The sequence below is a fragment of the Sylvia atricapilla genome, chromosome 3 (assembly GCF_009819655.1).
Source record: "Sylvia atricapilla isolate bSylAtr1 chromosome 3, bSylAtr1.pri, whole genome shotgun sequence".
In the NCBI taxonomy this organism is placed as follows: domain Eukaryota; kingdom Metazoa; phylum Chordata; class Aves; order Passeriformes; family Sylviidae; genus Sylvia; species Sylvia atricapilla.
Genome location: NC_089142.1, coordinates 36,487,758 through 36,509,912, shown reverse-complemented (window position 1 = coordinate 36,509,912; position 22,155 = coordinate 36,487,758). Strand labels below are relative to the sequence as shown.

Sequence of the window (22,155 nt, the reverse complement as noted above, 5' to 3'; positions counted from 1 at the left end):
AAACATTAAAATAAAATATAAACCTCCATGCACATGAAGGGATTGAGTTTGTTGTCATAAGATGAATGTGCCTAGTTATGTTTTGAAGCACACTTAACTTTCCTGATTACAGGTACAACATCCTGCTCAGCTGATTCGGCTTTATTAGCTCGTGAGAAATGCCTGACATTCTTATGTGAGAAAATGAGTAGATTCTTTGAGCTGACTGATTATCAGAAGAATGAACTAAAGATTTATGACAGAACAAAGGAAAAAGAGTTTGTATGGATGGACAACTTTATGGGAATTCACCCATTTTTTATTCCAAGAGGCAAGAGACTGGGAGTGGGTGGACATTTATTCTGTGATTTATATTTTCGGTGTTTTTGTTATTCACTAAATCTAAGTAGGATACCTGAACCATCATAGAACAATTTATTGGTTCTTAAGCTTTAGAAAAATGCCTTTTCTGTCTCCAAGTGATTGCAATCCAGTCACATTTATTAAGACACGTCTGTTCATTCCCTTTTTTCATTACTTCTTCATGGTTAATGGCCTAATTTTCATAGACCTTTTTTTTTTTGGTGTAACAAAGCTTTTTTGAAATTTTGAATTGTGATTTTCTGTCACTTTTGCATGCTTAGAGTGCCTGTTAATTTCCACTAACTAAAGCTGCAGCTTATCCTGGTCTTTGTGCAAAGCATGGAAAGCAAGGGTCCTGAGTACAAAGCTAAACAGAATGGAGGTTAATGCCATGCCTTGCTCTAGGCTCCCAAAGATTTGCTGCAATTTTGGCAAAATTACTGCATCTCTGCATTTCAGTTCCTCATGGGACAAAAAAATGCAACTGGAACTAACAAAACACTGCTTCTTACTCTTAACAGACTTACCTTAACAGGACTAAAAAGTGGTGACTGTGAGCTTTCTAACTCAGCTTGTTAGTTTTTAGCACATGGACCTGTGTGTTCCTAATGCTGCATTAATTGTTCATATTTGAACTTTCTGGCATTTATGGATTGTGTTAGTCATGCATAAAATTGTACAAATTAATGCTTTTCTAAGTAAATTGCCTAGTTCCCCTCTGCTGATTAGTTCACAAAAGGAATCTCTTTGGATCCCTTTCATACTAAACAGGTATCAGTTTGTGTAGGATGCATTGGTGATTAATGTCTCATATACATAAGCAGTGCTGTATTACATGTTTAGGGGAGTGATGTCCAAGGAGCTATACTGGCTGGATTTTGACAGACAAACTGTGTTCTGTCCCCACTATATGCCATAATAACAGTAAAGAAGAAGCAAACTTACAATTAAAGGAGTGTTCCTTCACTGAACTGGCAGTGTATGGAACAAATTAATAGGTTATTCTGGAACATGACTGGATTGTATCCCTCAGTCAAATTTTCAAGAGCTGCTTTTGAGTTTTAGATCCACATGACTGAAATGCAAGGACAGATATATGTTTTGTCAGGCACAGATCTCTAGTTTAAGTCATAAACCAAGAGGTATTGGAGTTTCATGGCAAAATAAATCGTATATTCACATGCCTTTTGTGCAAAATTCAATGTAAATATATGCAGATGGTCTGAGATGCGACTGTGGGTCAAACGGAAAGTGTATGTGCCTGATCTCTGAGACTGCATACAAGCAGGATCTCCATTGCTTGCTGTACTTGAGATTAACAATTTACAGACAGAGTGAGCTCATTCAGAGGCACTGTCAGCACCTCCGGCATAACGTTCTGGTTTAACTGTTTTCTGGTTTACCTTTTCTTTATTTTAGGCCCTGTTCTCCAGAAGAACATGACAGATTATGCTTTAAATGCTGGGACTACAGCAGTGAATGCGCAAAGACTGTTAAGAGCCCTACAGCTTAACAAACCTATTTTGTTGGAGGGCTCACCAGGAGTGGGCAAGACCAGCCTAGTTGCTGCCCTGGCAAAAGCCTCAGGCAACTGTCTTGTTCGAATCAACCTGTCTGAACAAACGGTAGAATAAAATATTTTCTTTATTACTTGGTGTTTATGGCAGGGTAGAGGCTTTGTGCAACTTTTAAAGTGCAGTTCTCTTTAACTTCAGCAATGTGTCTGAAATGCCAATTTTGTCTTGGTCTCAAGAGGAGACTGAATGAGAGGGGGAGCCAGACAGAGCAGTAAGCTTCTGTGTGAATGCCAATTCCTAAATATTTCTGTTCTTTTCAGGTGAAGTCATGCATATCTTTGTCTACTGTGTTTTTCTTGGTTTCTGCAACATTACTTGAAAACAGCTTTAAGGCTTTTTAGCTTTTCTGTTCCAATTTGATTTTCTGTTGTTAAATATAGTAGCTGGTCAGTGGAATCCTATAATGGAAAAGCTTTTAGCATTTTGCAATTACTGAATTTTTTTAAATAGACCTAAAGTGTAGGTGTTAAAAGTGAAGGGAGAAAATGTAAAGTTAACCAATTCTGTTTATGAACAGAAATTTAAGTTTTGTAATTCCTCAACTTTTCCATTCTATTCTTTACTCCCAAAGGATGTGACAGACTTATTTGGGACAGACTTGCCTGTTGAAGGTGGGAAGGGAGGAGAATTTGCCTGGCGTGATGGACCACTGTTAGCAGCATTAAAGGCTGGACACTGGATTGTATTAGATGAGGTAAATTCAGGTTGAGGGGGGGCAAATAAAATAGAAAGTTCTAGAAGAGCAAATTTGGTGATTTGGTTTGTGGAATAAAGACCTTTAAGTGCTGATGACCTCTCTTCATGGAGCAGGTGATGATTAGACTTGTATGAGATAAGAGAACAAGGGTTGAATCCCAGCTTAAATTACTGCAGAAAAACAAGGAAAGGTTTGATTTGCATTTGAAAGTTTTTAGGGAAGAATGTCAGCAGAAGTTTTGGTACAAGTGTTCTTATGTGGATACAATTTCACTGAAATAGAAGGTGTTTTTTCATTACTAATGGGACTAATACACTGTGTTTGGTTACTGATGTAACTGAGATGGAGAAGATTTCCATCTTGCCCCAGTATAAGCTATTCTGCCACTGCAGGTTTGTTCGTGTATCATGTGGCAAGTGCTTTCAACCATGTGTGTGCACAGATCTACCTTCCTGGCAATATGCATTCTAATTACTGTAGAGTGCAAAATCTTCAATTCTTTAGCCTCTTGTATACCTCTTCTTTCCCCCCTATTGTGGAGCATGCCACTTTAGACAACCATTATAATTAAATAGCTGAGATTGCCTTAATTTAAACAAACAAAATGCTGTGAGTGCCACAAATGTATGAACATAAATTCAGAAGAAACATTTTGAACGTGCAAGTTTTACAATGGAGAACTGTTTTATTATCACAGTGAAAAAACCTGGTACAAATAAAAAGTGAACATAAGGAAATGTTAATTGCTTCAGTATAACAACAGTCTGGCTGGTGGTAATAACATGTGCTAGTTCTAGAACAGCAATGAAAAGGAATTTTACCTACTATATATCCCAAATTATTAGACCAGAGATTATTCAAAAATGTTTTCTGGAGCATTAATATTGTATCTTTATTTCTTTCCTCAGCTGAATCTGGCTTCTCAGTCTGTGTTAGAGGGGCTTAATGCATGCTTTGACCACAGAGCTGAGATTTATGTTCCAGAATTGGGAATGAATTTTCATGTACAGCACAAGACAACTAAGATTTTTGGATGCCAGAATCCATACAGACAAGGAGGTGGAAGGAAAGGTCTCCCCAAGTCCTTTCTCAATAGATTTACACAGGCAAGCTTATTTGTTTGGTTTGAACTACATCATGATCCTGTCTTTTAGGTTTCTGACTTAACAAACACTCAAATTTTTTGATTTTCCAGGTGTATGTTGATCCACTGTCAGCAGAGGATATGAAGTTTATTGGGAATACATTGTTTCCTGCTATTGATAAAACTATTATTGCTAAAATGGTTGCGTTCAATAACAAGGTAAACATATTTAATTTCTTTTCTGTAGAAGTAGGCAGAATGCAGTAAGAGTAGAAAAAAATTAAGTCTAATGTTATATTTCCAAGCATTTTTATAGGGAAATAGTAAAAAAAGAGGGATGGTAATATATGCAGAAGAAAGTAAAGAACACCACTAAACCTCGTACCTGAATTCTTGTACCATGACAATCAGATGCTTTGTTGATATTTGATGAGGCACGTTTTTTCACAGAAGATAAAACATACATACACAGGAGAAAGCAGTATTCTGTGACCTTACATAAATTCTCTTTGTCAGCATATTACTGCATATTAATTTATAAGAGTGCAAGAGTAAACTGCAAAATTGAGCTGAGTGTTAGAGAAGCAGTAGAGACAAACTAAATCAAGCTTTAGTTCCTAACATATCTTCAGCAAATAAATTCAACCTGCTCTTTTTGTTGTCTTTGTGTTGTAAGCAGTACCAAAGGCAGAAATTCAGTCAACACTTTCAAAACCGAAAAAAAACTTTGAAGAACTGCTTGTGGGTGGAATAAAAGATTATTTTTTTAATGACTGCGTGGGGGGTTTTTTCAGATTGAAAAAGAAGTAATGGCTGAAAAAAAGTGGGGACAGAAAGGAGGACCCTGGGAGTTCAACTTACGTGATCTTTTCCGCTGGTGCCAGCTTATGCTTGTTGACCAGTCACCAGGATGGTATGATCCAGGCCAGCATGTGTTTTTGGTATATGGGGAAAGAATGAGAACTAGAGAAGACAAAGAAAAGGTGAGCCACTGTTCTTATTCCTTTCTCTTTAGATGGCCAGGACATATTTATAGAAATCCAAGTACAGATCTCCAATTCAAAGACTCCTTGCAATTCATTCATAGACATTTATCTGTTAAAAATGAAAAATAGGTGTGTTTAGAGTTTTGGGGTTTGATACAGATACCTGCTCCCCTTGTGATTTGAAATATCCATTTAATTAGTATAAAAGCAGACAGCTGATGTAAATGAAGGCAAGTAGAATAACAAAGGACTTAAAATAAGACATCATATTCTTGTGTGATTCTGTATTAAATAATAATGTTTGCTAGCTACTTATCCTTCTTTTGCTTAGAAATCCTGTGCTTTTGTTTAATTTCATACCATTTAAATTGTGTTAAATTAAAAAGTCAGACTGTAAAACTGAAGTTACTGGCTTCAGTAACTTTACTAGTGTGACTGGATGTATCCTCATGGGTTTACTTTCCTCTCTCTGTAATATTGTTATAGTTTTCTGTGTTGCCGAAGAGCTTATTCATAAAGTGAATTCTATCCCAGTACTTTGTTAAAGCGTTGCTTACAGTATTTCAAGTCTCAGGAAACCATGATTAATGAAAGGGTTGCTGCGGGCAGCTCACACTCACATTGCTTGCTGCACTTTGAGTTAAATAAGCTTGTGATTTACTGTGTTATTTACTGTCATGCAGCTGTGGAACTGAGAGGAAAGGATACTTCAGATGTAAATCTTTACAAGTGAGTATTTGGAACAGTGGATAACTTGAACTGATAAGTCTCTTTTTGCTGTTTTAACTGTTCTAGGTTATTTCTGTATACAGAGACATTTTTGGCCAGGAGGCCGATGTGTATACAGGAACCAGGGAGTTTCACATCAATCCATATAATGTTCAGGTAAACTGTTGACAAGGGATTTTTTTATGGGATAGGGAAGGAAACAACTTGCACAGTTTAACTTCATTTGCCTCTGTCTGTCATCCCTTTCAGATTGGTTATTCAGTTCTTTCTCGTGGAAACCATATTCCTCATTCTGGCAGAACTCTCTCACTTCTGCATCATTCACTGCAGTCCCTGGAGTCCATCATGAAGTGTGTGCACATGAGCTGGATGGTGATCCTGGTGGGCCCAGCAGCTGTTGGCAAAACCAGTCTGGTGGAGCTTTTGGCCCATCTCACGGGCCATCGGCTGAAGATCATGGCGATGAACAGTGCAATGGATACAACTGAGCTGCTGGGTGGATTTGAGCAGGTAAATATGTTTTGGTAACATGGCAGTATTTCTCCTTCCTACCTAGTAGTGGCCAACCTGCTGTGAGTTCAGTATTTGTAAATGGAGCCTTGGCACCACGGGGTTCTGCAAGAACTGACTCCCTAATGGCCGGTTTGCAGGTTGATATCAACAGGCCATGGCAGCGCCTCTTGGAAAAGGTGGAGAACACCGTGAGCACACTCGTAAGGGACAGCCTGCTTCTGGCAGAGCTTTGTGCGGATGACGCTGAGCTCGTGCTGCGTGCTTGGAGCAACTTCATCCTGAATTATAAACCCAAATCTCTTGGGGAAGGAGGTGGAACTGTTACAGCTGAATTAGTGAGCAAACTGGAGGGAATACTTGTACTTAGCCAGCGACTAAACAACAAAATAAATTCTTACACAAAGGCGGGTATGTATATTGGTTTCCCTTCTTTTTTTTTTTTTGTTTTGTTTTGTTTTGTTTCAATGATTTTTTAAGATAAGGCATTAATGCTCATCAATTTTCATCTTAATGGGAGAGAAGTGATGCAGAAAAATACCTGTTTAGGGAGTAAAGTGTCAATCTGTTTCATATTTCTTTGTGCTTGGAAACCTTTTCTGTTCACATGGATTTTGCCTATGGGAGGCTACTGAAGAGCTGGAACCTCTGCTGTTATATTCCCCTAAAAAGAAGAAAGCGTATGTTCATTAACAAAATTACTACTGTTTTTCTTGAATGGCTCTGGAAGCCACTTCATTAATGTAAGTCTCAGTGTAAGATGTATTTCCTTTCAGAGTTTGCTCACCTGGTAGAAGAGTTCCGGCGTTTCAAGCTGCAGCAGGCCCAGGCTGCTGACTGCAACAGCCATGGCACTTTTGAGTGGGTAGATGGAATGTTGGTTCAGGCCCTGCAATCTGGAGACTGGCTCTTAATGGACAATGTTAATTTCTGCAAGTAAGAGATTTTAGTGGCCATCTTTCAGTGAACCCTTTGACTTCCCTGGTTGACTTTGCATCTTACTGAGTGGTTCACAAGTTAACATTCTGCATTTGATAATACACAGGAGCAGTAACTTAGATTTTTCTGGAAGAGTATCTTCCTTCTCAGCTTAGCACTTGACAGTTTTCCTGTTACCTTATAAAGTAATTAATTGTTTGGCTTTTGCTTAAGATTGGTACCATTTTGACTTCAGATCAGTTAACCTTTTTATGACCACATTAATTTGTTTTGAATGTAGCCCTTCTGTGCTGGACCGCTTGAATGCTTTGCTTGAACCAGGAGGTGTTCTAACCATGAGTGAGAGAGGTGTCATAGATGGCACAGTTCCTACAATAGCTCCTCACCCAAACTTCAGGTACTTATTTCTGCTTTTTGTTTTTTCCTCTTTTTTTCCCCTTTATCAAATAGCAGCTTTAGAATGAAAATGTCATCAGTGAGCCAGTCTTTTGATATTTTGAATGCTGTTCAGTTTGCCATGTAGTGTAGTGACACGCTAGCAGGGAAGAAAACTACACAGTGGTGAGCCTATAAAAGAGAGCTTAAGAGGCTTTGCTTTATATCCCTGTTGCAACACAAACTGTTACACAAGAAAATTCATAGCAATGTGCCTCTGCCTTGATTTTGCATTTCTAATTTAGGATTTCAGCAGTTCCTTGTTTCACTGTAATGAAGTTGAGGATACATGCATTAATGATGGTGAAGTCTTGAGATACGCTGCTTATGAAAGATGATATATAGGCATAATAATTTTCTTCTCAGCTTTTTCCATCCTGTATATAAATTTGATTTCCCTGCAGTGACAGAACTTAAAAAAACCCCAACAAACCACCCAAATAGACAATCTGTTCTCTCAGACCTGAAATAGTCTCTGAGGAAGATGGCAGGAGAATGTACAAGGATTCTGTATTGTTCCTGCCTGTTACAAATTCATGACAGGGATATTGGGACTGGTAACACTCTGGTTCCTCTGAATTGGAAACATTCTTGACTTTTTAGAAACCTGTTTTTACTGCATTGTATCTCAGAAGTACTTTTTCCTCCTTGCTTTTAAGAGGTCTCCATTGATAGTATTAACTGCTTGGATATTGGATACTTCAGTTTTTAGAGAGCACAGATTTATTTGAGGCTGTTGCTAAGACTTTTAAAAGTGTTTATAGCTCAGAGGCATAGTCAAACTTTTCCTTGTAAGTGGGCAGATGATAAAACAGATGTAACTCAGATAATAATGAGTTAAAACTCTTGCAGAATATCTGTGTCTAATTGCAAAGTATAACTATTCATACAGATTTCTCATTTAAATTCAGAAGCTGTCTCTGGATTTCTAGATAGGTCCACCTTCTAACTAGATAGATGTCTTCATTTTTATGAAGATGAATTTACTTTATGGAGAAGCAGATTTGATAGCTCCAGAGTGAGAGTTTAAGGACCTAAGTTACATCTTGAGAATTAAGGCAGTTGAAGTAGATGGTTGTTGTAGGTCCCTTCCAACTTCAATTATTCTTTTCTAATATCCAACAGGCTTTTTCTTTCTATGGATCCAGTTCATGGGGAAATATCCAGAGCCATGAGGAATCGTGGGATTGAAATTTACATTCCTGGGGAGAATGATGGAAATATATTGGACAGTCTGGATTTGAAGTTACTCCTGCATGGTTTGGGTTTAGTTGGAGATAGTGTCTGTGATGCACTTCTGGCTGTGCATTCAGAAACCAAGGCAGCAATAGCAGGTAAAAAAAGTCTGTTCAGTATTTTTAGCAATGTGGGCTCATTACATACATATAGATGAAGTCTTTAGTATTAAACCCTGGTTATTTTATTGTGTTATGTGCTGATATAAGTAAGTACATAAAACTGTAATCAGGTACTTCTGGATTGGTTTTTTGCATTCCCAGAAAGTAAGCCCAAGTCATGAAAAAGCGATAACTACAGTGCTTTGGTAAGGAGACATCAGACACTGGCACGTGTCTCTTCTCCCTTGCTATCAGGAGGGCAACGTATTCAAAGTGAAAATCAGCAAAATAGAGAGTTTGCACAAGTTGTACTTTGCAGCTGAGTTTCATTCATCTCAGCTGTTGATGTCTTGTTTTGAGCTGGTCATCTGTTATTTGCAGTCTTGTCAGATTTTCCTATCAACGTTGGGAAGAAACCATTCAGCTTTTCAGGTCAATAGGATGTATTTGTTTCATATCATGACACCGAAAGTGATGTTTGTCAAATTAAAGGGCTGACAGTTGCTAAACATTAGTATCACACTGTTTGCTGTGTGTCTTTCAGGTTCTCTATCATCTTTGTCACCTTTGCTTCAGGCTGCTGTATTAATTGTACAGCAAACACAAAGAGGCCTTGGATTAGCAAAGTCTTTTCACAGAGCCTGTTGGGAAGTTTATGGCCGCTCACAGCAACTGCAGATTAACCAAAAGGTAAAAATCCTATATTTGAAAGCTTTTCTTAGATCATCTAGATAAGTGAAAAATGTAACTTCATGAGGCTGGTGTTTGAGATCCTCTATTTCTTAAGTGCCTGAGCAAGAGACTGGTGCTCTTGGAGAGATGAACCAAAAAATACCTTGTTTGGACTCCGAGGCTTGTAGTTTATAAGAGCTTGAGTTAAGACTTTGGGATAGTCATGCTGGTGCAGCTGTAGTCTGTAAAAATGTGCAGAATGTGATCTGTAGACACATTCACTTTCTGTTTGAAACTGCACAGTGTGTTATTTCACTTCTGGTAGGAATGTTTTGGTACTTCTTTTGTGTACTTTATATAGTGTTTGTAGAAGATTTGGCCTGTAATAATTTGATAAGAAATACATGTAATTAAAGAGTTTCCTAAGCTATGGTGCTTGAATACATGTTATGTGTTTGAATGTGACTCTAAACTGCGTTTGGTTGTTTGTTGTAGCTTGTGTTAGAGTTGGTTACAAGGCATGCTTCCTCTCTGGCTTCCCCTGACACCTGGGGTGAGTCCTTGCTAGCAGTGGGATTGTGGCCAGACTCCCTGCCTTCAGCGCTGTTTGCAGCTGAAGACTCACTCCTTTCCACAGTCCAGAGTGATGGACAGGTCCTGATGTATTGTCTGCATCGACTAAGCCTCAGAAACTGCAGGTAGGCAGGAAACCTTTTGGGTTTTTTTTTTGTGTAGTAGATGAGAAACAATATATATGAACTATTCATGACATTGTTTATTGCAAAATCCTGTCTTCATCAAATTATGCCCGTACTGACTATGATTGTCATACTCTGTAACTGTGTTCCTGTTACCTTTCCATACAACCACTGCAAATGAAAGTTTAATTATTTACTGCTTTATTCTTAACTCTTCCAAATGCATTCAAATTACTTGACTTTTTAATCTTCAGTAAGTGCGTTTTATTCATTTTGAGAGTTGTTTAGCAGAAAATGTGAATGCAAACACTGGGTTTAGTAGGTAATAAGAGCCCCAAAATCTCTTCCTTCATTTTCCTTCTTAAGCTTAAAAAAATCTGAGCTTTGAACTAGTTTAACCTATACTTATGATTCTCTGGATTTCCTGTTTTCATGTAATCTATTATTCATCAGTAATTTTAGGTCCAGTAGCTTCAGGTAAAAACATAAATTTCCTTCTTCAGACAGAGCTATCTGAATGAAGCAGAGGGCCCCTATGTAGAGGGTATATGAAAAAAAAAATTTAATGATTTCTTGTACAATATAGCTGTAAATTTTTATAACACTGGGGCAAAAACTTTGTTTCTGCCTTCTTTGCTTAATAACCTACCCTGGACAAGTACTGTAGATTGCTTCCAGTGAAAGAACAAGCTGTGGAAGTTTGTACTAAGATAAAAAATTGAAATTGTAAACTCTTACCAATATGCTGTATTGTTTTCTATTTTTTGCTCAGTTTTGTTGTTTATTTTTTCACTCAATGACACTTCTTTTCCTATCTTTGTCTTTTTTAATTTAACTTTGCATATCATTCTGGTGAACAAATCAATTAGAATTTCTCAGTGAAATTCTGTGCATATTTTCTTGGGATAGTGCATGAATTTTTGGCAACAGTGAGCTCCTCCTAATAGTAGACACCACCAACTGATTTGAAGTTGGAAACTCGTTTTAAAGCTAAATAATGGAGGAAAGTTTAAACCCTTGATTGCTGGACTACTTTTGTGTTTCAGGACATTACCAGTGACTCTGCAAGATCTTAAGAAAGTTATGCAGTCCACTAATCCCGAGAGTCTCAAGTTCAGTGCTGTTGAGTTGGATGCAGACTGGATGGACAAAATGGAAGTTCTCCAGGCTTTAGTGAAATTGTTCACAGAAAAGGCGACCAACCAAGATTGGAAATTAAGAGTTAAATGGCTGAACTCCTTAGCCAAAAATCTGCCACAGGTGCTTGGTAGGTAATCATTCAACTTTGTTTTGTCTAAGGCCCGAGTTGTTATGTTTTGTAAGTCTTCTATGAAAATATCCAAACCATTCCACATTATGAGTTTTGAAGACTCCCAGCTATCCACACTAATTAAAGGGTATGGAGGCGCCAGAGAGGGACAGAAACAGGTTGTGCATCTTAAGGAAATAAGGAGATTTGTGCTAAACATTATCCTTTTTTATTCAATCACTTTCGTAATTACTTCTGTCACTTCTAAATTAGTTAGTGTTGGATGGGTTTTGTCTGTGTGAGCAAATATTCCTTTTCACTGTTTTTTTTTTGTGGTAGTGAAAGCAGTCAAATGCCTTCTGTGTATCTGGTGTTAAAATTCTAAAGCTTAGAAAGCCAAGAAACTGCAGAACTGAGATTTCCTGAAGCAGTGTTGTCTGAACATTTAGGATAGTAGCTGAAATGAGCTATTCATCTAATTACAGAATTAATCATATTAAACTCATGGAGCATTTAGGCAGGCATTAGTCCAAATAATTCACACATTTAGCTTTCTTCTGGGCTCTGAAATCTCAGACTATGCTGTGCCTATATTAATTGCTCCCCTTTTATTTTGCTGTCTTTTCAGGCAGGTAGGTCTGTAAAGTAGAAAATATGTAACAAATTGCTTTAATGACTTTAATGAAAAGTGTGCTCTTTTTTTCTTACTGTAAAGAAAATACCACCGCCCCCCCCCCCCCCCAAAAAAAAAACCAAAAACAAAAAAACAAAAAAACAAACAAACAAAAAACCACAACCAACCCTGAAAACCAAAACATAACAAAGAAACCCAAGGAGGCAGATTTGAAGGTATAAATTAATGGATTTTCACAAACCATAGTTTATTAGCATACATGTGGTATCAACATTTCACCTAAAATTCCTTACAGGATTTCTGTCATGAGCTGTGACATTCCAGTGCTTTTAAGACCTTTTGGAGCTAATACAAAGTATATCCAGAGAGCATGCACAGATTTGATTCAGTCTGCTTGTGCTGGCTCAGTTGAAGCTATTTTTCTAGATTTGTACTAAACGCTCTTTTAAGCCCATGTTCTCCCCTCTTTATGCGCAGATCCAGTGCGGATTCAGCTGGAAGCGGGTGCTGTAGCCCTTGGTTGTTTTTATGCCAGTCCCCTCTCATCTGGAGTCAGTAACATGATCAAGTTGCTGCAGCCAACTATGACAGGTACTCCTGAAAAAGATGAGTGTAAGACATTGCTTCCTTTATTTGTTCTCTGGACACACTGTAACCCTTCTTGGGAAATGTATGTAGCAAAACAAAGGTTAAATTCTAAATATATGTTACCTTTGTCATAAAAAAAAGTACAACTAAGAAAACAATAAAAAAAGAAATTACAACAAATACAAACATTCTTGCTGTCTAGAACAGCAAGTATGGCAATTAGATTAATTCTTACTCTTCAACTTAGAGATGAGTGCTCTGCCCATGAGCCTTGGCTGTGTATCTGTGACTCAGATGTATTCCTACAGCTCAGAGTAGTGTTCTAAAGTGTGATTCAAATATTCACTGCCTTTCTGACTTGATAGTTTAGGTACCTTGGTTTTTTGGGTTTTTTTTCCTCAGGATTTGTGTACAGTTTGGCCTGTAATTTTCACTTGCTGTTTTTCCTTGGAGCTCAGACCTGTGGTTTCTCTTCCAACCTTGTTAGGTTCATGAAAGCTGCATGCACTAACACTAGGCCTTTTATGGGTGGTCCTGGATGTCCTGCCTGGACTGTGAGCCGGACTCGAGTTTCTAAGCTCTGTATGTGTGCTCTAATCCCTGTTTAATTTATTGTCACAATTCTGTTTTACAGAACCTGCAGTCAGCTTTAATGCTTTTCTCTTTGGATATCTGGAGTGAGATATTTGACTGCCTTGCCCCTAGGCTGCTTCTTTCGTTCCCTAATAGGCATTGGCAGTGGGACCAAGAAAAGAGCTGAGTAATGTTTCACTGCTGTCCTGTCTTGTCTGCCTTTCCAGATGAACATGTGATGCCTCTGGACCCAAGATGGAATATGCAGTTTTTGGAGATCATTAGAAATTCAATGAACTTTGATACAGAAATGGAACATGCAGACCAGCTTCTTAGGCTTTTGAATTCTGCAGCAAATCGGTGGGTTGCAAAGAAACTGTTGTAAAGAGTGCCCAATGCCTGTAATCAGTGCTGAGTAAACACTTGAGGTGTCTGCCAAGTGTATTTTTAGGTTTTGATAGGTGTGATCTAAAATATCAGAGACAGAGGTTTTTGTATAGGTATTTAAATTCTTTGCTTCTGTTTTCTGTAGGTGCAGACTAAACACAATCACTTTTTATAGGAGCAGAGCTCCCAGCAATCCGTAAAGGCTGCAGTACTTCAAGGACAGATCAGAACTGTGGGATAAAGCATTAAAGAGGCAGCAGTGTCAGTAGTGTTGTCAGAGATCTCTGACAAAACTTAAATAGTTGTCTTGCTTCTATTTGGAGTTGGAGTGTTTTTCCTAATAAGATTAAACAGTACACAGGTTTTGAAGTTAAAGTGTAAGGAAGCATATCCTACAGGCTGTGCTGTTGCAGCTGTTTAGTAGCTGTTTTTTCTTTCACTGTTTTTTCTTTCCTGGTGAAGTCAGTGGTCTGCTCCTTGTGAAGCTTGCTTCTTCAGAAACCATATTCAAGCCATATGCACCTCCTACTTTGCCATAATGCACTCAATATATTATGTCACTTTGTAGTTCAAATGCCATGTTGTAGTTCACCATTCTCATGAGGCCAAGGTTTAAAATGGAACTGGATTGATAACAACGTTTTTTTTTACTTCAGGGCAGTGTTATTTCTTGACCGAGAAAAAAGAAGTTACATTGAGAAGAGTTGGATTGCCAGCAAGAAGCCAAGAAACAGTGTCCTAAGAATGTCTCTAGATTTCCACAAAAGTGGGTTGATTTTTGCTGTTCCTTTTAGTTCTGTAGTCAATTTGAAATATGGTTCATTTGCATTGTTATGAAATACGTACTTTAAACATGGTGTGCAAAGAAAGAATATGTGAATGTAAAGCAGTCAAAGGGAGGACTAGTATGATATCTAACACATTATTCTTAAATTACAGATACCTTAGGCTACACTATTTATGTCCTGCCTCTATGAGGTAGTCAGTGAATATTATTTTTCTCTTAATTAGCCAAACTTTAGGTTAACAGTGGAGAGAAACTGGAATAGTGTTTTGTCTTTAGCTAATAAGAATAACCAAAATCTTGAGATGTGCTTTTGTTTTATGTAAGTAGGGAGCTTTACTTCTAAAAGGGTAAAATCTAGTGATGAAGTTAGTGTGCCGTATAGAAGCAATTGATCAAGGAATCCCTCTTTACAGGTTATTTTTATATATTTTCAAAAGGCATAGAAGTAATAAAGAATTGTGAAAGTAATGCAGGACTACTTTTATTGCTTCATTTCTTGGATCTTTTCAGGTTGTGGTGTTTTTCTCAATCGTAGAGAGGTTCTAGTGATCAGAAGTTGACCCATGTTGTGTCATGTGATGTAGCTGCAATATTCAGTCTTTGCTGTTCTGTTCCTCTTCCCTAAACCTCAGATCCAGGAAGTCACGACTGTCTTCCTCATGGAATCGTGGTCAACCTTGCTGCTTTCTTTGAACTTTGGGATGCATTTGCACTTCACTGGGTGAAGTCTACTCAGGTGGCCTTAAGTGACGATGACATGCATGATGTGAGTAGATTCTCCACAGTACATTTATGGAAGTTAAGAGATTGTGTGCAGAACACTATTTTTAGTTTCAGGGACCATGAAATAAACTGCAGTACTTCTGTTTATTTTCAGAACATGCCTAACAGTAGGCAAATGATCATGTTTGTTTCAGTGGCTGTATTTGTGCCCTCTAATACCTGCTTAGGATGGCATGAACTGTGCTGTAGGAATGCCTATTTCTCTCCACTGATAATAAACAGAGTATCCATTTCTGTCTGTGATAAGAATGTCTGAACCTGGACAGCTGACATGCAGGCCACAGGTGGTTCATTCTCCCTCTCCCTTTTCAGACCATGAATGTAATTTTGCTGAAATCTTCACATTGTAGACTTGGTGCAGGGATTAGTTGGTTTTGGCTGCTGTAGTTCTGCCTGCTGGTGTGGTATTTTTAGAGAACCTGTCGTTGAGTCCTGGTTGTGTAGCACTAAATACAAAACATGGTGGGACTCTGAAGTTAATACAAGTGATGCTGGTTCTGCTTTTTCTCCTGCTTGAAGTAGGAAGTATTGTGTTACCTCGGCAGTGGTAACACTGTAAGTCCTTGGCTTGTTCCCAGGTTTTGTACTGCTGGCTGTGGAGGGACAGGTTCTGGGCAGTCTCTGACACTGTCACAGTGGATTCCTCAGGGTTGTCACTCCTGGCTCTGCACTGGCACTGGGTTATGAAACACTTAATTGACAGAATTCCTCAGATGCTTATTGGATCAGACCAGAACAAGTGAGTAGCTTTGTTTGGTGGCTTTTGATTTGTTTCTGTTAAATGGCTGTATAAATTACTCTTTTAGCATTATAGCTACTTGGCATTGTTTAGATTAGTGTTCCAAGTCGTGTTCCATTAGTGATGCAAATAACATATTGTGTAGCTGTTTGTTTTTAAAATTTGTGTTTCTTAGCATTGTGCTTCTGCTTGCTCAAATGATCATCTAGAATTTTTACCCCTTTAGTGAAAGGATGAGAGAAAAGCTTCCTTATGCATCCTTTTGCCTTGTTTCTCAAACTTCTCTTAACTGTGGGCTTTTGTCTCTCCTTTTTTTTTTTATTTTTTCCTCTACAAGGATTTCCAGGGAAATTCAATCTGTTTCACAGCAGATTCAGAACTGCTTGGTCAATCCTGCTGGTGTTTCAGCCAATATGAAGATACTACAGAAGTCTCTAGGAAGACCCCTTCCTTTTAAGGTATCAATATTCTGTTTTCAAAAGGATTCGTATTTTCAGCGATGTCCAGATAGGCTTTAATGTATTTACAGCACTTGCTTTCCAGGACAGCAAAACCACAGTTCTTTTGTGTTTGTTAGATTGATTAAAAAGAAGACTTCAGCACATGTTAATGTACCTATCTTTTGAGAAATACTTCAGTTACCCAGATATAGCATTTCTACTATTGATTATGCTGTGGACAGAAAATATTTACTTAATACAGAGGTGTGTCTGAGCATAAAAATAGTACTCCTTGCTCTGTTTGGGAGACTTGTGAATATCAATATGCCACTTGCCTTTTCAGTGAACAGAAGTGTATTTAGAGCAGCCTGTGCACTTCCTTTTATACAGATTAGGATCGGGCTGCCATATAACTGCCCAAAACAAGGCCTCTTAACTTCAATAGTTTTGGAGTTCGCTCTTAAAATATTTCAGAATTTGTTGTAATTCAATTAAAAAAATATTTCAGTAAATTTTCTAAAGAATACAAATCCCTGTTTAAAAGGAGTGCACAAGTAGTCATGTGCAGTCGTGTGGTGACTAGTACTTGGACCTACGCTTTTATGACTTTATCTCTCAAGTATACCCAGCTATCAAAAAATACACATAGTAACTTTGTGAGACTCTGAAGAACGTTTAGTGCTTATTAAGAATTTGGAGAGATCCAAATGTATTTAGACATTCAAATGTATCTAATGCATCTAAGCATCCAAATGTATTTAAATTGCAGGTGTAAACTGCTATTTCTTGTTAGCGATAGTAGCTCCTGTTTTGGTTTGGTTTTTTTTTTTGTGTATGTATTGCCCTTGATTTAGATAAGTTGCCAAGTTGAAGTACTATTTGTCTGCATGATCTACATAGTTTCTTCATAAAGGGAAAAATCCCTAACTTGACAAGGAGGAATTGTAGCCACTAGTTTAAATTCCTGTCTTCCTGCTGTATTGAGTCAGGGTACTAAAAGATTATTTTTAAGCTGTTGTGGCAGTTGTGTCAGGCTGATTATATATGCTTGTACTTTAGTTGTGTGCATGTGAATTTGAAATCCTAATTTTGTCTGCAGCCACAAATCTTGTTTGTGGTTTTGTTAACACTGCTGAAATAAATTGTAATTTTCGTATTTCCAGGATGAATTGGGCGTGGAATGTTTTTCTCAGTTAAAAGCTCTCAACAAACCACTGAACATCCTGGAGCTAAGATTGGCCTGTGGAGAAAGTAGATGGCAGGAAAAAATGTCCTGTGTGAAAATTGCTGCCACAGGAGTGAAGATGAAGAAAGCATTGCTGCAAGCTGATGGCCTGATAATAAGAGCCAATCATTTAGAAGATGTTAGTCTGGGTAGGTAACATTTGTGAAGAGCCCACCAGGATGATTTCTGCCATCTCCATTCTTTCATACATAGATGGAAAGGATGTTAAATCTTCATTGACAAGAAATATATTACATGCATTTATGTGCCTCTTATATTCTGTCAAACAGGTCAGCTGCAAATATTTTTGAAAGCTGTACATTCACAGCTGAAAGCAGAAGGAATCACATACAGTTATTCAGAAGAAAGGCTTCCTGAAGACACCATCTCCAACCAGTTAGACCCTGCCCTGCTAAACCAGCTCTGCAGTCAGGTTCAGCTGTGGCCTGCAATGGAATACATAGGGGTGCTCTGGCAGTACAAATTAACAGCAGATTATGTGGCCATGGCTTGTGCAAGAAGGTAAGAAGAACTTTGGAGAAGGAACTCCTACATTCCTTTCGTGATATTCCAGATCCCTAGCTAGAAGCTGTAATTTTGGTGCTTTACATCTGCATGTAAATCTGTGTGTGTGTATTTGTAATTTATATACACCTGCGTGTATGTGCACATGTATATCTTTGCAGCACACAAATCTGTGTGTATTAGGAACCAACAGAAGATGTTTATACCATATTGCTGGGGACTACTGCAGAAAAACTGAATTAGACCTGGAGACAAAGGAAGTAGACTAGCATACATGCTTCCTCCTGTGTAAACTATAGACACATAGAATCATAGTTTAAATTAACATTATTAATTTAAGAAGTGTGTTAATACTGTTTTAAGGGGCCAAGTGTATTTGTTTTTAGTCTGGTTTACCATTCCTTAAAAGAAAGCTATTCACTTATGGATTTCAATGCAAGTAATGTTTTGTGTAACAAGACTCTTGGAATCACTGGTTCACTTTTGAATTCAGCAAAGTTGTGACTTTTCACAAAAGCTATAAATCTAGAAAATGGTTTGTCCCCAAATGTTTTGTATATTTTGCTCATGGAAAATACGGAGCTTACAGCTACAAGAGATTACACTTTTCTCCCTTTTTCTTGTGTTTAGATTTTGTTGACTTCGAAGGATCTGAGTGTTTTGTGTATTAATTGAGTGCTTGTTCTTCCCCAACATTTGAAATGTTGTCATTTGAACCTTTCAGTGACTTTGCTTACCATTCTTAATTTGTTCCACTATCCAAGTGATTTATTTCATGAGCCTCGCTTAAGCACTGCTTAGGTTATATTTTTTTTTACCTGCTACAGGAAGAACTGCAGTGAAGAATTAAGCATCTGTTCAGATCTAGCTCAGTTCATAGCTTTTTCTCTGAAGATGACACCAGCTGCCTCTCACCAGCTCTCTGGACTGTGGCACTTGTTACACCTTAATGAAGTAAGAAAGAGTTTTATTTTAAGTAAATCAGATCTTTAATTTAATAAATCTTGCTGAAGTTTTCAAAGGTTCTTCAAAATACGTATATCACTGAGATTTTTGACATGCAGTTTTTCTACCTCTGCCTGACAAAAAAACTATTCCTTCTTTTAACAAGAAAGGTTATTAACTGCGAGCCTTGAGAAAATGTAATTAAAACACAATGTGGAAAGAGAAAATACAACAAACTCTTAAGTAACATAGTTCTGTATGATTTTGTTCAGTAGTATTGTTCCATACATCCATCTGTGACCTAATGGGATAGTGTTTGGATGGCAGATGCCAGCCTGGTTGTATCTATGTATTCAAAGTGGTTTTATGCTGAAAAATGCTTTCCTTTCTTCCCATGCCTCTAAAATTTTTTAGTTCTGTTGCAAATCAAACAGACTGATAAAGCTACCTGATGCATTTTCTGTAGAGCATTTAATTAGTCTGCTTAATATTTCTGATACAGAATGGTTGTGTTCCCACAAAGCACACTAAAGCACAAGTTCACCCTAAATGCTTCAGAGCAGAGTATGGGATGGCTTTGCCCATTTCATGCCTCTGCACCCTTGTGTGTTGTAACAAAAGGTTGCTCAGGCTGGAACCTACAGGCTGTATTCCAGCAACCTGCTCTGTAAACATGCTGCATATTTCACAGACAGGAGACAGTGCTTACTTTAGGAAGTTTACTCTTCATTGAGGAGATGTAAGCAAATGCTATATGAATTTGAAAGGATCTTGGAGAGTATCTTCTACTATCCCTACTGAAAAACAGAATGATACTTTCTTTGGTAACGTGTTCACTTAATTCTCTTTTGCTCCCTGTACATTACTCTCACCTCTAGGTTTTTGTTTCTCCTTAGATATCCCCTGAAGAAATATCTCTTCTGTCATCTCAGCTAGTTAATGCTGTGTTAGCATCCTTTTGGAGCAGTACTTTCACCATGGACCCAGACTACTGGTTGACTTGGAAGCCACTGACTGCACCAGAGGAAAACAACTTCTCTAAATCCCATGTGAACCATTCTATGAAGGTTTGTCTCTTCTGACCTAATGAAATTCTAGGCTGAATGGTCTTGCTGACTAATTCAAGTTTTCTAAAGCAATATTGTAAGTTCTAGCATAGTTGCTGGAACTTACAGTGCAAATTGCATCTGAACAATCTTAACTCTTAATCTCTTAATTTAGGGCCCAGGCGTTTTGACCCGAGCTGTTTTCTCAAAGTGCTTCTTTGAAATTCTAACTAGCAGCAGAAAGACAAGCCAGTGGGATGTGAATGGGCTTCCTGTCTTGTCATCATCCCATGTAACACTGGGAGAATGGATGGAGAGAGCACAGCAGCTTCACAAAGTCAGCACAGCTCTGTGGACCAACCTGGCTGTCTCTTCAACAGCAGATTTTAGGTATTAAGACCTCTCTTCCACATACACATTATTTAAAACAAGCATGTTACAGAAGGTTGCTTATTGTGTGTAAACATTTTCTCATTCCTTTTTCTCCAGACACACGGATGCTAGATTGCAAGGGATAATGCTAAGCAGACAGCTCTCTGCCCTGGTAGATCTGATTCCAGTGGATCTTCAAGAAGAATTTTTGGAGTGCTGTGAGAAGCTCTGCTTCAAAGATCCTGTTGCATATGAGTACCTTCTCAAGATACTTGAAAGCGTCACTGATCAGGAATTACTTCCTAAAGAATTTCTGTTTCTTCTGTTCACTTGCTTGCATCAGTTCTATGGGGAAGGGCTCCAGGAGTTACCAGAGACAGCTTGGCGAGGAAACCTCTGGGTGAGCATTGGCTTGGTGCAGATCCAGATGTGGCTTCCACAGACCAGGTTTGATCCAGCTGTTAAAAGAGAATACAAGCTCAAGTATTCAAAAGAAGAGGTGAGTATGAAGCCAAGTTGGCTTTTACCTGTTAGGTATAAAATCAATGCAGAGGAGTTTGGCTTGGTTATGATTTTGAAATCATACAGTTAGAACTCGTTTAATGTCCAAGATGCTGGTGTACCTCCTTGGTTATTAAAATCAGAACTGCTGTGAATGGTTTATTCTTTCCTTTTTAGTTACACCAGCTGGAGTGTGAATGGAAAATACATGATTTTTCATCCCAGCTGCATACAGGAAAAAGTATTGAAGATGAAACAGTCAGCAACTATATTCATACCCATGTCAGGTAACACCCAGGCACTGAACCCACCTCTTTTAGAGTGGACATGTCATCTTTGTGTGCTCAGACTCTGAAACTTTTTTCTGAAGCTTTGCAATTTTTCTCTCCTTCTGTAGAAACTAGAGTTGCTGATTAAAGTATTGATTTACATACTGAGGTAGTAGAGAAGAAGCTGTGCTTTTTGCTTGCAGTAAGGAATTGTCTGCTGTAAATAGAACAATTAAAGCAGTGGCCGTCATATATTGATACAGTTGAAACCATGCCCCGAAGTTAAAACAATGCCATACATTTGAATTACAGTACTTTTCTTAAAAAGGTGACAATATTATCAATCCATTAAAATGAGATGGATTATCTACCACTGTAGTTTCTCAAGGCCATTATACATGACAGTGCTATTCTGCAAAGTTCTTCAGCTGATACTACTGGGGAGAAATATACATATGTTTATTTTAGCAGTAGCCTTTGTCCATCTTGCTGTGGATGAATTAAGTTTCTTACCACATAGAGTACGCTGTTGACATTTGGAATCTATAGCCACCATTACTTTGGGGCTTTTTGTAGTTCTTTTTTATCAGAGGAACTTCTTGAGGAGGAAACTTTAAGCAAAGAGAGCCTTTGCCTTTCTGCAGACTTCCAGGTGTGTTCTGTGTACATGGAGATAAAAACTGTTTATTATTCATTATTTTCCACTTTTGAATAGGAATTTCCAATTTTATTATTAAACACATAGAGGATCTGGTAGTTCCATGCTACTGCTTAAAGAGAATGATAATCATTCAGAACCTGAAAGCAAGTTCTGAATGGCTGAGTTTTACCAATTGCTTGTAGTAATATTTTTTCTTGATGCTCACAGAGCTGTCAGGTAGGAAGAAAAAAGTACTTGAAGTTTATTGAAGTGGTGGGGAGAGAAGAAATCTACACCTTTGGGCTATAAGGCTGTCCCTTGTTTTTTGCTTATTTGCTGTTTCCCACAAATAGCAGAGTATTTTCTGATTAATCTTTTCCTCTGTCTAACTGCTGTGTTAGATCTATTTAAACAAGTTTGTATGAAACATATTTTCATGTCTAAAC

The 22,155-nt window shown here is 38.0% G+C and overlaps 1 protein-coding gene across 1 annotated transcript in view; it reads left to right on the top strand.

The window, feature by feature from the left end:
- MDN1 (midasin AAA ATPase 1) overlaps positions 1–22,155 on the top strand; it is a 94,079-nt gene that overhangs the window by 38,397 nt on the left and 33,527 nt on the right. Inside the window, exons 35-62 of the mRNA XM_066315141.1 lie at positions 113–310; positions 1,762–1,967; positions 2,491–2,613; positions 3,525–3,722; positions 3,812–3,919; positions 4,495–4,683; positions 5,482–5,571; positions 5,665–5,925; positions 6,066–6,336; positions 6,702–6,861; positions 7,145–7,261; positions 8,425–8,633; positions 9,181–9,326; positions 9,804–10,006; positions 11,053–11,273; positions 12,367–12,480; positions 13,278–13,410; positions 14,094–14,203; positions 14,857–14,990; positions 15,586–15,746; positions 16,084–16,204; positions 17,350–17,560; positions 17,702–17,933; positions 18,764–18,890; positions 19,778–19,948; positions 20,103–20,317; positions 20,417–20,798; positions 20,978–21,087. Coding sequence (XP_066171238.1) covers positions 113–310; positions 1,762–1,967; positions 2,491–2,613; positions 3,525–3,722; positions 3,812–3,919; positions 4,495–4,683; positions 5,482–5,571; positions 5,665–5,925; positions 6,066–6,336; positions 6,702–6,861; positions 7,145–7,261; positions 8,425–8,633; positions 9,181–9,326; positions 9,804–10,006; positions 11,053–11,273; positions 12,367–12,480; positions 13,278–13,410; positions 14,094–14,203; positions 14,857–14,990; positions 15,586–15,746; positions 16,084–16,204; positions 17,350–17,560; positions 17,702–17,933; positions 18,764–18,890; positions 19,778–19,948; positions 20,103–20,317; positions 20,417–20,798; positions 20,978–21,087 — 4,921 coding nt within the window. The remainder of the gene's footprint in view (positions 1–112; positions 311–1,761; positions 1,968–2,490; positions 2,614–3,524; positions 3,723–3,811; positions 3,920–4,494; positions 4,684–5,481; positions 5,572–5,664; positions 5,926–6,065; positions 6,337–6,701; positions 6,862–7,144; positions 7,262–8,424; positions 8,634–9,180; positions 9,327–9,803; positions 10,007–11,052; positions 11,274–12,366; positions 12,481–13,277; positions 13,411–14,093; positions 14,204–14,856; positions 14,991–15,585; positions 15,747–16,083; positions 16,205–17,349; positions 17,561–17,701; positions 17,934–18,763; positions 18,891–19,777; positions 19,949–20,102; positions 20,318–20,416; positions 20,799–20,977; positions 21,088–22,155) is intronic.